At 43.0% G+C, this 16,233-nt stretch overlaps 3 protein-coding genes across 3 annotated transcripts; 1 reads left to right on the top strand and 2 right to left on the bottom strand.

Annotated features, from left to right (window-relative positions):
* Positions 1 to 1,729: 1,729 nt before the first annotated feature.
* EAE97_008678 (uncharacterized protein) lies at positions 1,730 to 1,987 on the bottom strand (the record flags this gene model as incomplete). Its single annotated transcript, XM_038879193.1, has 2 exons — positions 1,730 to 1,881; positions 1,912 to 1,987. 2 exons carry the CDS (start codon positions 1,985 to 1,987, stop codon positions 1,730 to 1,732), a joined length of 228 nt encoding a protein of 75 aa, XP_038729704.1.
* A 1,657-nt stretch (positions 1,988 to 3,644) lies between these two features.
* EAE97_008677 (uncharacterized protein) lies at positions 3,645 to 7,525 on the bottom strand (the record flags this gene model as incomplete). The annotated part of the gene is made up of 4 exons (XM_038879192.1): positions 3,645 to 6,097; positions 6,148 to 6,366; positions 6,415 to 6,486; positions 6,535 to 7,525. 4 exons carry the CDS (start codon positions 7,523 to 7,525, stop codon positions 3,645 to 3,647), a joined length of 3,735 nt encoding a protein of 1,244 aa, XP_038729703.1.
* A 3,934-nt stretch (positions 7,526 to 11,459) lies between these two features.
* EAE97_008676 (uncharacterized protein) lies at positions 11,460 to 15,632 on the top strand. Its single transcript, XM_038879191.1, has 3 exons — positions 11,460 to 14,150; positions 14,259 to 14,445; positions 14,583 to 15,632. The coding sequence occupies exons 1-3, from the start codon at positions 14,131 to 14,133 to the stop codon at positions 15,201 to 15,203; spliced, it is 828 nt and encodes a 275-aa protein (XP_038729702.1). The 5' UTR covers positions 11,460 to 14,130; the 3' UTR covers positions 15,204 to 15,632.
* Positions 15,633 to 16,233: the final 601 nt, after the last annotated feature.

Raw genomic sequence — 16,233 nt, 5'->3', positions numbered from 1 at the left:
TGTTGATCAATTGACTGACTACTCGTACAGCCTTATCGATTAGATGATGATTTGTAAGAGGGGTAGGTAATGGTATTCGTTCCGGAGTGACTCTACTTGCCGTTGAACTCACAGAAGAGAATTAACGACGAGGAGTATTGAATGAACAATTGGAATTGGAGTTGGACTTAGAATCAGAATCAGTATCGATGAATCTTACGGAAAAGACAAAAAGTTTTGGAAGCCTGAAAGGAAAAAACTGTATCTAATATGACTTTTTCGAGGTTCATCTCACTCAAAGTAATCAAAGCAGGTCGCAATGACTCCAATGATTCCCTGTCATCCAACTAAACCTATTTTGTACCGGCGAGTCAACGTGGATCTTATAATGTACATTTAATTGGTTCCCACGATAATTGACTAGCACAGCCTTTTCGGCCAACAGAATCAGGAAAAGCGTCATTCTCAATTCCCCATGATTTCCTTCGCGTAACAATCAGACAGACAGGCAGAACTTTCTAATGGACAGATATGATTGATCAATTGCATTCACACATCACTCATCCGTCACTCATCACAAGTTCCCCTACATGATATCGGAAATTTCGAGGGCGGGCATGCTAGCTAATATATATAGATCTCTCAAGAGTGGCGCACAAACGGATCTAGTGCTATGCAGATCTAGAATATTGCTTTATCATTTGGTAGTATACGGCAAATGACTCACATTCCGTGCCCGTTCTGCAAATGGAACTGCAATCCTTTGAAACTCTAGATCCCTTCTTGACTGTGCGAAGAGAGTAGAACAAATAAATATGGGGCAAGGCTGACATCATTTGACATGCTTCACATCGTTCCTACTCGGTGCATCATTTTGGAGTGAACGGATGACTCCTTGCTCAATCCATCTTATTGGAGAACTACCTTGAGGAGGTCAGAAAGGGGGAATGGGGGTCCTAGTCGGCTAGGTATACGGGACGGGACGGACACACTAATCGATCAACCCAAAGTCGGATATTTCTTAGGGCTGCACCAATATGGACCCTGAATCTTCCGATGTGAACGTCAATCGTGTTTTGACCTGGCTTGCAATGCGAAATTCCCATGCATAATTTGCATATGAATGAGCTTCAGAATTGCATGCAAGATACACAAGAAACTGGGAAAGCTACTAAAATCGGTAACATGGAGAGTATACATATTTTGTTGAGCAATTGAATCGGGGGATGTCGAGACCATGAGGAGCCAGATCAATATTCTATTTCAGAAAACTGATTTCCTCGGTGAGAGCATCCAGTCAACCAGATAGTTGGCCGGCATTTTGTGAGTTTGTTACGTGGGCCATTCTGGAGCTTCGAACGAGAAGAACCTAAGCTGCAGTTTTATTGCATTTCTATATCGGTGTTGAAGAACTCGAATGTATCATATACTAGTAGTTGGTTTATATGGATATTATTCAAATGCATATCCGGTAATTTGGAGTTAGTGAGCCTCAGAACTGTACTAGCCAATAACGTTGTTACTCCATCAGCTCTACTTGAACCTCATCCTTAGCTATTGATCATGACCAACTTGTACCGCTACTTGCACAGGACGTCCCACCCCAAACACCCAAACACCCATCCAGCAGTCCAATCCATAACTCTCTTCACCTCCCCCCTCCTTTTCCATTCCAACTTCCAAATATATCGCTTAATCTCATCGTGAACTCCTACCACCCCCCTCAAGCTTTCCCTTCCAAACAATACAATCAATCCCCTACCAAACACACCCAAACTCCCTCAAGAACCAACATCAAAAACCACTTCTCTCCATCTCCATCTCCATCTCCATCTCCATCTCCATCTCCATCTCCATCTCCATCTCCATCTCCATCTCCAAACCAACTCCCCATCTTCCAAACTAAAACTCAACAAATGTATATAAACTCACCCCTCACCCAGCAACACAACAAAACAAACACTAATCCTACAATACCTCCCAAAGCATCCACCACACTAACACCCATCATAAAAGAACACAAACAAAGCCCCATCCATCCACGAGCCACCAACCGTCCCCCCCTTTAATTCCCATCACCATCACAGAGACCATCTTCATCCGCAAATGCCAGTCCCCAAAACAGCCAGCCAGCCGACCTATCAACTTCCGTTCAAAAAAACTCGTTTCAGATACATCCATCTTCTTCTGTGCTCCACAAACTCGAAACGCTATGTACAGTTACACTCCCTTATTCAATAGTTACTCACACATCATACATCACAACACATCCCGAGCCGATGCTCCCGCGCGACAAATTAACAGATTACTTAGTGTTGAATCAGTCACAGCTATAAATCACTAATTCAGAAGCGCTATTCACAAATACCACATTGTTAGACAACTAGTGATCTTTCTTCCGATCAAAGGAGCATTCACCAATTGATCACACGTGGGAACGAATGAAATAAGAAATAGATGAATAAATTCCACTACATCAAGGAAGACTTCTAACTCTGAAAAACAATAGATAAGATGCCAATCACTTCCACCACTGTCCTAATGATTGACAAGAGTTCTATTCAGCGATTCACACTCACATTCGCAAGTCACCCACTCATCTATTCAAACGTTTCATTTTGACAATTTTTTTACTCTTTCATTTCATTTCATGTATCTTCCTCTGTGCATCGCTTGCTGCGTCAGTAATCGCTCTGCTCCGCACATTCACTGGGTATGTATAATCCTCTACCCAGTAGGGAATTTCCTCATCCACGCTCTCATATTCATCGCTTGCTATGCTCGCTCAGCTCTTGCACATCCATACTATAAACATACACACGAGACCATTCCGTTTCTTCCTTATCATACGCTGCTTCCCTTTCCTCGCTGGTCTCATTTACCATCCATTCATACTATCCCACGCAATCCGAATGACTTAAAAAACAAAAACAAAAACAAATCCACGAATCCCACTCCCGCTTAATGCCTTGCTGACCGACCACCCCCACGTCGCCTCGCGCCACCAAAACAAGTACTTTGCATGAAGTATCGCATTTTTGAGCTTTCCCTATGTGTATGCATGCCAATTGTATATCAAAGAACAAACCCGACCAGTCGAAACCCATTGTGCAAGTTTATGAACCCTCTTACCAAAACAATAGCAAAACTTAAAATCGAAAAGCATAGAAAGAATCGAAAACAATCCCAAACCAGAAAAAGTCGCCCGGACCGGAACCCAGAACCATATCGCTTTGCAAATGCATAGATAGAAAACCATAACAAAGTATTCATCTGAATGAATGAGTTTTCGAGAAACTCTCTTTTAATTTTTCTTCTTTTCGCCTCCATTAGTTGACCATGTGTCGACAGACATGGAGAGGAAATCTATAATAGTCGTAAAACACGCTTATTTGATGATAGCCAAGGAGATCTGATATGCAAACAAACTTTCCCTTCGACCTGTCCTCCACTTTTTGTTGCAAACATCGCATATTCGTATGCAGATGTGTGCAATCTTTTACTCCATTCAAGATGCGCAAGGTAAGCCGCTCGCCTTATAATACGTCCACAATTAGTTGCGAGAAGCCTGCCACTGGAACGTCGAGCACCTATTGATCGTTTGAGCGACTCTCAGCTTGACCTTCACCTGATCAAGTAGACCTTTATCTCAAGCTACCAACAATTTACCCACCCTTACGTTCGCTTTCGTTGACGGGGAGTTTTTCGCCATGCGAATGACCACCATTAGCATTCTTAGCCTCAGTAGGAGTACGCCCCTTTTTACGATGAGTTTGTTGCCATTTTCCAGAAGATACTCCAGCTCCGCCACCCTCGCTCTTAGCAGATCTAGTATGTCCATTTTGTTTCAAATTAGATGGAGGTTGCTTGACCGGCTGCTCAATTGCTACTGGTTGTTTTGGGATTGGCCTTGAATGGTCAATTTTATTCTTCTCAATGACCGCAGGTCCATTCAACTTCAGATTCTCAAGTTTTTTAATGACCGTTGGTGAGGGCGTGTGCGTTTCGTATACGGGTGAAAGATGTGACAACTCATTTGAAAGGATGTCGTTATGACCACTCGCAATGTTGAGGAGGGGGATGCCGCCATTCGGAATATTGCGGGTAACTACATTCCTTGAATTAGGAGACAACCGTGAATACCCATTAAGGCCCTCTGCAGATGTCAATCCGTTTGCGATTGATTGATGGCCATTAGAGCCGTTTGGTGGAGTTGGGTTAGGACTAGATCCATTAGCAATCAAAGGAGAAACCTCGCTTAGACTCCTTCGTGTAAATTTAGGGGTGCGTTGCCCAGAAAAGTCTTCCCCCAATGAGATATCACTCTCAGTAAGAGACGCTTGGGATATTGATCCAACAGATCCTCTCGCGTGGGAAATCTTATTCTCAAAGACTGGCCCCTCATTTATCGAAACAGGATTAGAGCCTATCACAGCAGAAGAACCGTTCACTACCAATGGTCCATTGGTGTGCAGGGTACGAAGATTGGAACTGGACATCGCATGTTGAGCTGGAGCAGATTGAGCCAACGAGAAGCGTCTGTCATTACCCAGTGGAGACGGCGACCGAGAAGGATTACGCTTAATCCTGTCACGAATAGATTGCGGCAGTTGGTCGGTTGATAACCGTCGTCTATTTCCAGAAATGTCTCCAAACGAAGGTATCGCCAAAGGCAAATCTCTGCGAGTATAAGGTTGAGTTGGCTCATTGACGTAATATCCAACATACTCCTTTGGCGTACTAAGCTCTGGTGGAGTAGTGGCTGTTCGCCTCGACTCATATCCTTGCTCCGTGGACTCGTCTGGAATAAAATTTGGGATGGGAACACCGTTGCCCTGTGGTCGCAAAGGTTGGTATGCCCCAATTCCATTGGTACCATGAGCAGAATGCCCGTTTCCTTGCAATAAGAGAGGCGAAGGAGCAGTACGAGTCCCGGGTTGTGAATGTGATCTAATAGACCCATTCGATTGAACCATGTTGGAACTCGAGCCATTTGTAACAGTGGACCGATGAACACCTCTCCTCATCTCTGGGACAACGGCACTTAATTGGGGCGACGAGGGATTCGTGTTCGAGGTTGGGTATGCATACATCGGTTGCCCAGCGTATTGCAGAGGATAGAAATACATACCGTCTGGCCGTATAGGTGCTGTTAATGGCCCTTGATCGAAAGAAGGGGTTCGATTTCGATCTGTGGCTTGTTGCTTGATTGGCATGCCACCAACTTGTATGCGACCATGAGACTGTGCATATGCTTGAGCCTGAGCCTGAGCCTGAGCCTGAGCGTGAGCCTGTTCCATGTACGTTTGTTGGACCAATTGCATTCTTAAAGTATTTTCTTGTGCCTGTAAGACCGAATACGTGGCGTAGAGATGGTTGTGCAACTGTGATTGCGCTTGTTGCTGGGCAGCCCATTGATCTTGTGTAGAAATATTCGACGGTATCCCATGCTGTGGGTACATGTGGTTATCGTAATTGCTATTTGAGGATTTGCGGCTGCCATTTGACGAGTTGCGATTAGAATGGTTGTTACGACCGCCACGGTGACCTCCTCTGCCATTTCTGTGCGGGGGATGACTAGCAGTCAATGTTGGCTTCTTAGACGGGGGTGGCTTTTCCCAAACTCGCTCCTGCTCTTTTGGGAATATATATTCTTCACAACACTCATCCAGTTTGCCGCCAGATATCAGCTCGAACGCCCTCCTCATTTCCAAGTGCAGTCCACGGAAGGAGAAATCATCAGCGGTATTTCCAAGATTCCGTTCAGTATTAAAAGGTTCTTCCACGCACAACATGTTGTTTGTTGCTATCGACCATTTCTTCTCCTGCTTCGAGATTTGCTTTCCCATTCGGACCGAAACTACCTGCTTGTCATAATCGAATTCGTGCCCGTAAAATCGAAAAAATTGGAACAAAAGTTCACCCAAGGTTGATTTGTTCTTCTGACCAAACCCCCTCAGAGTGTCAATATCATCGGCGAAGCTGCTTTCGCCCCCTTCCTTCGTTGGTAACTTAAGGTGAGGTCGTTGATGTAGTGATGGTAGCACAGGAGGCTCCCGACTTTGTAGAAAATTGATGATCATGCATATCCATGTATATGAGCTCAATGTGCCACCAACTATAAAATGTGAGCGAATACCGTCATGCCAAGGGGTTCCCTATTCTCACCAGCATCATTGATCGCCCTTGACTTTGTCCAATGCTTAATTATCATAGCCAAGGGCCTCACACGGGGATCAATCTCAATGTACGTTTTTATCATTCGAGTATTCTCTAGAGCCTGGGTGTTGTTGACATTCATATCGCAAGGCAGCTCAAGCTCCGGATCAAATATCTTGACGATTGGAACCTTAGCAGTCGATACACAAATTACCTTTTGCATACCATCTAAAGAACGTCAGTCATGTTGTCGTTGGCTGGGCTCAGGATACTCACTCTTTGCGAGTAATTCTGCAATCATGCATACACCCTCCATCACCTTCCAGTCGGTCGTTATGCAAATATCAACTAAAATTATCAGTAGAGTTTTGAGACATTAGCATCTGCTCAACTTACCATCTGACGCATCAGTACAGAGCAAATTGCCTGATGAACCGAAAACATAAACCCGTATATCGTGCCCAGGCCATTCTTTGTTGAACATATCTTCCAGCTTCGACACTAACTTCCTCCTTCTCTCGTCGGTCTCCGCCGTGGGCAGTAAACGATCATATAACTCGCGCATATCTGTGGACAACTTTCTCTCTTCTTCATCTGACAATTTGCTTTTCACATCAGAATCCTTCGATTGCTCCAATCGATCAGCCCCAAGACTATAAGGCATGCGCCGCCTTATGGAGGCCATAGCCGTTTCGTATTGACATCCTCTGCGCTGGGCAGGAGGTGGTCTCGAAGGTAGAGTTATATTTGATTCGGAATATGCCGATCTAGGGGAATGGCTGCCAGGGGCATTCGGTGAAGGTTCTCTCGACTCGTCGAAAGAGAACTTCCTCGGATGTTGATGTGGTGTAGATGGGACGGAATTCGATTCTCGAGACATTGTGGAATTTTGATGTTGTGCAACTGGTCGTGGGGGGAGTTGAGCTGTTAACTCAAATTTCTTGCCCGGCATCGCTGTTGATGTCTCCTTCTCTGTTATGAGCGCGCGCTCGCTTTTATTGAATTTTCGTACGTCCCTATTCCCATGACCGCCCCTCGCAGCAGGTTTTGGTTTCCGTTCTGTGGTGACGCCACTTGAGCTGGATCTTTGTCCGGGCACAGCCTGAATATGTTGTGCTGAAAGTAGTGGGGGAAGTGGTGCAGTTTGCAGTCTAGTGTTTCCGCCTGAAGAAATGAGCTTGTTGTACTGTTCAAGTTGTTGTTGGTGAAATGAGGGCTGTTGGGGAAGTAAAATGGGAATGAATTGGGTTGGAAGCTGAGGGAAACCAGGAACACTCGGCGAGGAGCTGGAATTTGAATCGGCGTGGGTATTACGCCGCACGAGTCGCGACCACTGTGCAGATTGATATTGATATTTAGAATTACCTGTAGAAGGCTGGCCCTCCATCAAACTTATAAATTCCTTCTGTTGTGGGCGAGGGATTGTCGTTCTTCTTGACGATGTGTTGAGAATGTCTCGACTCTAAACGACAGACGGGGTAATCGAAGCAAAGACAAACGGATGATCTTGGGGTAAGAGTAAAGACGATGGAGGTAGCCACGCAACTATGAAAAAAGAAAGAGAATAAAAAGAGTCTCCCCAATATAGGAAGTATAAGTAATTGTGCTCCGTAAACAAACGTCGTGGTTGTGGTCGTAATTCGTGGATTCAAAGAAGGAGAGGTTGTCGGAGGTTGATTTTCCTTCTTTCGAGATTGCCCCCTTCTGATATTGAGTTGTGAGTGTGGTTCTATGTATTGGTCCCTCGCTATTTTTTTAATTCCGGACCATAGAAATTCGTATCGAAATTGAAGAGTGGAGAAAAAAGGGAACTCGTTGCTTTGGAAAAATCGAGGGTATCTTTTACGGGTTTCCGCTGTGCTATGTGAACATAAACATAAGAGAAGAATTATTCCTCCGTGGTCTTTTTAATTATGACAAGAGAATGAAATTGATCAATTGTTTTTCTTCAATGAGAGGGAAAAGTAGGAATCTGGTTGGTAGAAAGAGAATTGAAGGGGAAAGGGAAAGGGAAAGGGAAAAAGATTTATTTTGGGAGGGCTTTGCTTTGTTCTTCCAAAGTTGTATCACACTTCTACGCACTTTCATACAATAGAGTGTACTAGGTGGTGTACTAGGTACTTGATACTGTCTGTACTTTATTACTTTACTATAGTGAGTCGTAGTAATTAATAGATGTACGGAGTAAAGCAGCACTTTCTCGGGGGCGTGTGTGGTAGGAACGTGAGTATTGGACTTTCCTCGATTTAAAAAGGAACGCTAAGCATGGTTGTAGTCCCAGCAAAGCAACAACAGGGTGAGGTGAGAGGTGAGAGGTGTGAGAGGTGAGAGGTAAGAGGTAAGAGGTAAGAAGTAGGACGTCAGACGTAGGGAGTAATCAAGAAGGAGAAGTTAATAAGGAGGTAAATTGCTGCTTAAAAGAATTGCTGCTTCAAAGATGCGAATTGCACTTTCCCTTATTTTCATTCAATATTCTCCTATCTCAATGGTTCCATATGATATGATTCGTAACTACCCTCCAGCTAGGTAGGTATAGGTAGGTCGGTAGATGTGTGTAGGTACGTACTAGTTCGAACGGTATGGTATTGATATTGACATTGACTTCATAAATAGAAATTATAATTGGAGAACTGGAAAATTGAAGAATCGAAGAATTGAATATCAAGACCATTTTATAAAGTAGTTATTCATAGCATGGGAGGGAATGGAAGAAAAGAGATTGTACCTATTTTTTATTCATGTATTCATCCATATGTTCACATATTCATTCACACATACAATCCTCCATTCATTTCACTCTTCACTCTTCACTCTGCACTCACTCCTTCTCCCATCATACGGGCGGTTTTTAGATTACTCAATTACCTACCCACCTAGTACCTGTTACTCGTACGAGCATCTCAAAAGTACATCGTAGGTAGGTATTTTAGGATCTACTCATAAAACAAACTACTTGACTCCTGGTAAAGTTAAATTTGTTCATAACACAACATGCGAAGATCTACCTCCTCCAATTCCATGTACTGGCCGTACCTATGAGAGAACCTGGAGAACTCCATATGTATGTATATATGATACGAGCAATAACAATGGCCAAGTCCTCTCGACTCTCCTCTGGTCCCAACTATTCAAACTTTACTTTTTTGTTATATCCCTCGTGCCAGTCACAACTTCGGAAAATATAAGTCCATTTCCTTTGTGAGCCTATTCCTTTTGCCTAACCATCTAACCATCTAGCCATTCGCATTCCATGTAACACCGAGTGTGACTGTGTGACCTTAATATTAATATAGATAGTTAGTGTGTGCCCACCCAAATTGCATCACAAATCCCCAGTCTAGCATGAAATATCTCCGCATATTTAGACGTGGGTATAAAGAAGTTTCCAGCTCTCCCACGGTTTCCTCTTCGCTGGTACAATATATATGTTCATAGAGCACATACCAAGGAAGCCAAGTAATTGGAAGAAAATGATCATGAATAACGAGTTGGTTGGTCACTCAATTGTGTAAGTTTCAGCCCTGGAGAGAGTCTCATTCCTTTGAGGGGCGAGTGTGTATTCAGCTCCTGTATCAACAAGCTCCATCACAATTCCCCATCGTGGAGAATCTCGACGTGACCGTGGTACCTCGTACTAGTTATCCATGTGCATACAGTGTGTGAGTGGATTGCATAACGGGACAGTTGTAGGTCCTAGTCCGGTGTAGTGCAGTGAGCCAGTGCCTGTTTGGGTACGTACTTGCAAGTTAGATGGCAATCTTCGGGATACTCATACCATACTTTACTCTTCTCTCCAAGCAATCGCCAATCTGACAGGTGAGAGGGGGAAAGTTACAGCTTACCAGAAAAGAAGGCCAGAGTGAAGCTACGAAGCATGGTTAGTCAGTGGAAGGAAAACATGGAAAGAATCAAAGAATCCCATACATAATACGAACACGGCCTGAACAAATCTATGTATCTGGCTAGATATGTAAAGTAAGGCTACGAAGTGTTCAAGCTTTTATGCACTAAGCTAGTCAGTCCCAAGTCCAAGACGTTTTGTTTCCTTCTCGAATCGTTCATTCTAAAAAGAACCCCGCTTGCAGGGCTCAACCACAATCCTTAATACATCAGAGTCAAATTCCTTATTTCTGAGACGAAGGGGTTCAAGCATCGACCTTTCTACAGTCTAGTCTTTGAACCTTTCTTCGACATCCCGATTTCTCGATTCAATTTATTGGTCTATGTTTCTCCCAAGTAATCATTTCATTGATGGATATATATCTATCCATAAATTATAACTATCAAGGTACTTGTAGTGATTCATTACATTTCCAGGATCATTAATAACATCGCATCATTCTACGAAGCCGGTAGGAATAGCCAAACCTCAATATCAATCAATATCAATCAATATCAATATCAATATCAAAATGGGTTACTTACCCCTTAAATCCGAGATCAAACCTTGTTAACCTTGGCAAAGAATTCTGGAATAATCCAAAGTCAAAGACAAAGACAAAGAGAAACATGAGAAACATGGGAATCAGGTTGATTAGCAGGTAGACGATGTGTGTGCCTTGAACAGTATCCTCCCTCAAGTACATACCTACCCTCTCTACCTACCCCAGTACCATTCTCTAAATCTGGAAACGAAAAAGGAACAAGAAGTATTTCTTTCCAAGTCTCAGAAGATCCTACCAAGATGTATTTCCGATTAATTGAGGGGTTCATCAGGGTCCTCCTGTTGCTCTCCGTTCACATTTAATCTCCTTGAATCTCTGATTCCAGAATCCTTCCGATATACGATTGATCAAATCCCCGACGTCTTCCCAGGGTATATTCATGGTTCCTTTCTTTCAGTTATCAATTATAATGAATCAACAATGCATCCTTTCATACTATTCACATTCAACCAACCGATCCATCAAGTCCAAGAAAGAGGAAGAGAAATCTGGGGAAAGGCGGCAGACAATTACCTTTTTTCCACATTTTCTCCCATATACGAATTATATTGATACATTCTTCATTTATTCTTTTCATTTGGATACCGGTGTTAGTGACAGTGACAAATATCCTCCCTGCATTCGGTAATTTCATCAGCTCTGCTTATTGAGTTAACCGCTGAGGTGTCGAGAAGAATTCATGTTACGCCACAGCCGTCAAGGGAGAAGGGATTATTAACAAGCTTGGAAGACCTTGAGGTTCTGTCGTGTTTTGAGTTTTGGGGGTTGAAGAATCTTAGGGATCTTCCGCGGCAATGAACTTGTTTTTTCCCGACCGATCCCTTTTTGGTTTCTTGACAATTGCAAATGCATCCACATCCACATCCACATCCACATCCACATCCATATCCATATCCATATCCATATCCATATCCATATCCATAGCCAACCTTGAAGTGCCGACATATGCTAATGTAGGGAAGCATGATTCAATATATTTACCGGAGACTTCTTAATGATGTGAACTCAACATGGTCACTCAAAATTGTATTGATACTAACCTACAACCTTTCAGAGACCAGTCTTTACTACCTTGTTATTAGGATTACTTTATGTTGACTCAGATAACTCAACTCCTTCTTTATCATCTTTCGAGTGTTCCATGCCATACATCACCATACCATACCATGGCTCGCTCTCAATCTCTCCCCTCCTCTCTTCGTCTTTTTCCTTGTCAAGGAGACAAAGACGTGATTCATCCACTCATCCACTCTATCTCATTCCGCCTTATATCGTACCACTTATGGAATAATACCAGGGTACAGTCAAAACAGTCTGCCAAACCTCCAAATCATGAAGTCATCTTCTTGGCAATTTGTCAGGGCATTCTTGATTTTTTCTTTCCTCACTGCTTATGCTCACGCTCACTAATCAACTTTTTTGGTACGTATCTCGATCACGATTTCTTCTCCACCAACCAATTTTTACTCCATATTCTCATCCCAAAAGAAATACTTACATCTCGATCTATACGCCCGATGGCCCTTGGCATCCAGACAATGAGGTAACATCTTCCCTTACGCATCGCGCCTTGAATTGTCTAGAAGCCGCTTAAATCCATCAGCTCAATACTTTGTACACATATGGGGCCAGCCAGCCTACTCTTCCGCCTTAATTGCGGAGCCCAACTACCTCATCTATCCTACCTGTACACAGGACTCGTACAACAAAGCACCAACTTTGGTCTGGAACTCTTTGCGCCCGTGACAATTGAAGACAGCAGCTTTGTTCCAACACACCCGTTTCTTTGATCTTGATTCAATCTTATATATTCCTTATACAATCAAGCCTATTGGATGGATGTTTGTTCCCTTTTCCTTTTCCACACGCCGAAAGACTCAGACCCGACATAAGCTCATAAAGTTATTCCCAAAAAGCACCAACCCACTTAACCTTGCCTTGACTCAGTTAAGTGAGTGATCTAATCATCTTTTCACAAATTTCTAAACTCCGAACTAAAACCTCTAACCTCTACCCGGCCCTTCCGCATTTTCCATCCTTCTCTTTCTCTTTCATCCATCTCGTCCCTAAAAGGCCCTTTGTACCAAACAAAAATCCTCAAGCAGGAAATTCTTGACACTCTAACCCTCGAAACATCTAGTACCCATCCTCTAGTGCCTGTCTAGAACAGCCTCCTAACATCCAATCGGCATTCGCTCCCGGATATTTACTTGAGATCTAGATAGATTGTATGCATCTCCTCCCGTCTTTGCCTCTAGGACTGAATGAAGAACGTCATTGGAAATTCGAATTAAGGTTTGAGAACTTAATGCACACACAATTAGAAATCAACATCCATCGTGTCGTATCGTACGTGCACACGAAGATTGATCCATCAATACTTACACACAATCACCACGTATATATATCTATATATTTATTTCCGTGTCCTCATCTACCTCATTGTTTACTCTCACTCCATCATCATCTATCTCATCATCTCTCAATCATCTTTCTCAAACTCTCTGCCAAGCAAAACCCGCACAACCGCAGATATCCTAGCACCAATCTACTAGGTCTATACCTAACAACACATTCCCAGCCCGGCTACCAACCCAACCGGTATCCGTCCATCCCGACTCCAACCCCTCCCTCCCACAGCTGCTCTCTCGCTCTCGGAATCCACGGAATTGTCACTTTTGTTCATTTCTCCATTTCCAACCCATTCATTTATTTCAAAGCAGACAGTCAATCGAGCATACCTCATCTCTTAAAAAGCAGAGAAAGACAGGGAAAGACAGAGAAAGAAAATTATTTCCTTACTTATCTGCTTACCTACTTGCTACGAATTCTACCATTTTATCAGTTTCTTCATCGGCATCATCAAATTGAATACCAAATTAAATACATACGTACATACAAACATACAAACATACAAACATACATACAAGAAATATAACTTATACATAAAATAAATTATCCTAAGGATCTCTCTGAGCAATCGCAATATTCTTATATCCGCTTTATCTCCCTCCTCATTACATACCTATCTAGCATATCACATCCAAGTACCGAATCAAGGCGAGATCAAGTTCGAGGAAGAAAAGAAAAGCGCCAGCTTGTGTGAAAACGGATTCTATCTTTTCATTTTTCAATCCTCTACCTGGAGAAAAAGGTGTGAGGATTGCTTTGCATGCCTAGCTGTTCTTTGTTGTGTATGTGGGGAGATACATAGGTATATATACTGAGCTACATACGTATATACGTTCATTTTCTACAACTACGGATACTACTACTTGCCACCAAAGTGAACTTCTTTGGCGATCGAATTGGGATTAGGATTCCCTTTATATCCATTCACATTCTTCTATTCGAAACTTTTTCTGGAGTGTATTGGGATTGATATCGATATCGACATCGAATTTTGAATTAGGATTGACATTACAATCGGACTTGACTCCGCATTGGGAATCCGGTATTGGGGATATCGATTTTGGGATATTCGTCGTTTTACACCATATTTTTATTTTACTTACTGTGTTGATCGATTTGTACACATACACCAGCAATGACACGATTACTATCAAGGTATGGATGATCTTTTCCTCTCTCTTCCTTATTTCATCTACTCTAATCCATCCACACCTCCCCTTCCTCCCTCACAATCTCCCCCCACGCCTATCTAACACCACACAGAAGCTCACACACCTCGTCCCGCTCCACGACCCTCCTAATCGCCTTCCTCTCCCTAACATCCAACACTCTCTCTTCTATCTTCTTCCACCAACTCCCTGACGAGCCGTTTCACCTCGCGGTTAACTATGGATTGTACCTACATTTTGCAAATGTGATGAGTGTCTTTGGAGTTATTGGGGCTTTGAGGGTATGTATATTTCTTTTTTTCTTATCCCAGGCCTGAAGTTCTCTTCATTGTTTTTTGAATTTCGAGAATCGATATCGATATCACTGGATAAATACAACGACTATTTAGAGAGAACAAAGTACTAACAGCCCCCTTAGAAACACTCCCTCTCCATTCTGTGTTTCTCAAACTATCTCCTCCTCGATACACTCCTCAGCGCAATCCCCCGTCTCCTCCTCCTAACCCTCCTCTCCAACTCCTCTTCTATCCTCTGCACCCCCTCGTCAACCACCTCTCTCGATTTCTCCACCGTCACTCAACCTCCCGCGCTATCGCAAAATGCGCAGGAAATAAGTCTCGCTTCCTACACTATCTCGACCAGTATCCCCGCATCATCGCACATTGCATCTTTTGCGGATTTTGTGGGGAGGACAGGAGGAGATGATGGATGGACCGAGGGTGGATGTAAGAAGATTATTACGCTGGGATATATCACGTTGATTGCGGGGGTTATGGCAGCTATGGGATTACAGGTTCTGGGCGCGCTTTGTGTGAGGGATTATGCGAGGGGCTTGTTTGTGAATGAGGAAATGGGGAATGATGGAGAATGGGAAAGGGAGACGGGGGATAGAGAAAGAGAGAGGGGGGATGTAGAGAGAGGGGAGAAGGTGAAGGTGGTGGAGAGGGAGGGGTTCAGACCACTTTTGGTGTTGGAAAGGGAGAGGGGTGAAGAGTTCAGGAGGATGACTCCCATTGTGGAAGAGAGGGAATACTTTTAAATGATGGCAGTGATTGAGGAAGTGGCCACAAGAGGAGAATAAACGAGATGAGATCCTCCATTCACATACCCCAGGAGTACATCTCCCAAGGACATGAAGCAAGCAGTCCAACGAGACAAAACGACATGAACAAGAATTGACGAAATTGTATGATACGAAAGGTGGTGGATGGGATCAGTCTGCAGATGGATGACAAACGAGTTACGAAGCGAACTTTGGATTGCCATGATTGGGCTTGTATATATCAATATCATGGGAGGAAGCATGAAGCATGCATGAAGCATGAAACGTAAATAGGAATATGGGGAAAGGGCGCTCATTAGATACCATTACTACCGATACCATTGGGGAAGAAGAGGAAGCAGAAGAAGAAGTGTAATAATGAATAAATAAATAAAGAATTGTATATATGGCAATTTTGCCACATGAAATGAAATGAGTGAAGTCATTGATTGGTATTGGATACCCATACAAAAGATTTGTATCCGAGCACTCGAGTAATGAAATGAATGAAATGTACAATCTACATCAGGTCAGTCTGACGTACAAAACAAATACATACTTAGTACTCATATTACATGCTAAGTGTATTTCATGACGAAAGATGGGTACGTGCGTAGCCCCTAAAAACTGCCGGGTATTGGATATCGAAGTACCTAGTAACTATTTGAGTGCTGATTAATGAATGGTACGGACTTGTATTTCGCACGGTAATTGCAATTTCTTGTGGGGATTTTTGATATGGTTGATTTATTTTCTATGATGTTTGGGATTTTATGGATGCTTTTTTTTAATGGTGATGATGATGCTAGTGGTAGTGATAGTGATAGTGATGGTGAGAGAGCTAATAGGAAAGTAGACAAAAAATGAATGACGTGAAATGAAATGAGATAAAATGAAATAAAATAAAATGGAAGATTTTTGTACCTAGTTACCCAGTCTAGGATTCTCTCGCTTCCTGCATAGAATCACAGATAGACGATGGATAGGTAGGGAAGTTCGTGGATGGATGGTGGGAGGGTGGGTTTGA

Source organism: Botrytis byssoidea, assembly GCF_014898295.1.
Source record: "Botrytis byssoidea strain MUCL 94 chromosome Unknown BBYS_019, whole genome shotgun sequence".
NCBI classification, from domain to species: Eukaryota; Fungi; Ascomycota; class Leotiomycetes; order Helotiales; family Sclerotiniaceae; genus Botrytis; species Botrytis byssoidea.
The sequence above is the reverse complement of the archived record's forward strand: the minus strand, read 5'-3'. Positions and strand labels throughout refer to the sequence as shown.

Excerpts from the sequence above, each read along its gene's own strand:
- EAE97_008676 (XM_038879191.1), top strand. The coding sequence starts at position 14,131 with ATGACACGATTACTATCAAG. Across the intron at positions 14,151-14,258 it reads ATGACACGATTACTATCAAG|AAGCTCACACACCTCGTCCC; the intron begins GTATGGATGATC and ends AACACCACACAG. Across the intron at positions 14,446-14,582 it reads GAGTTATTGGGGCTTTGAGG|AAACACTCCCTCTCCATTCT; the intron begins GTATGTATATTT and ends CAGCCCCCTTAG.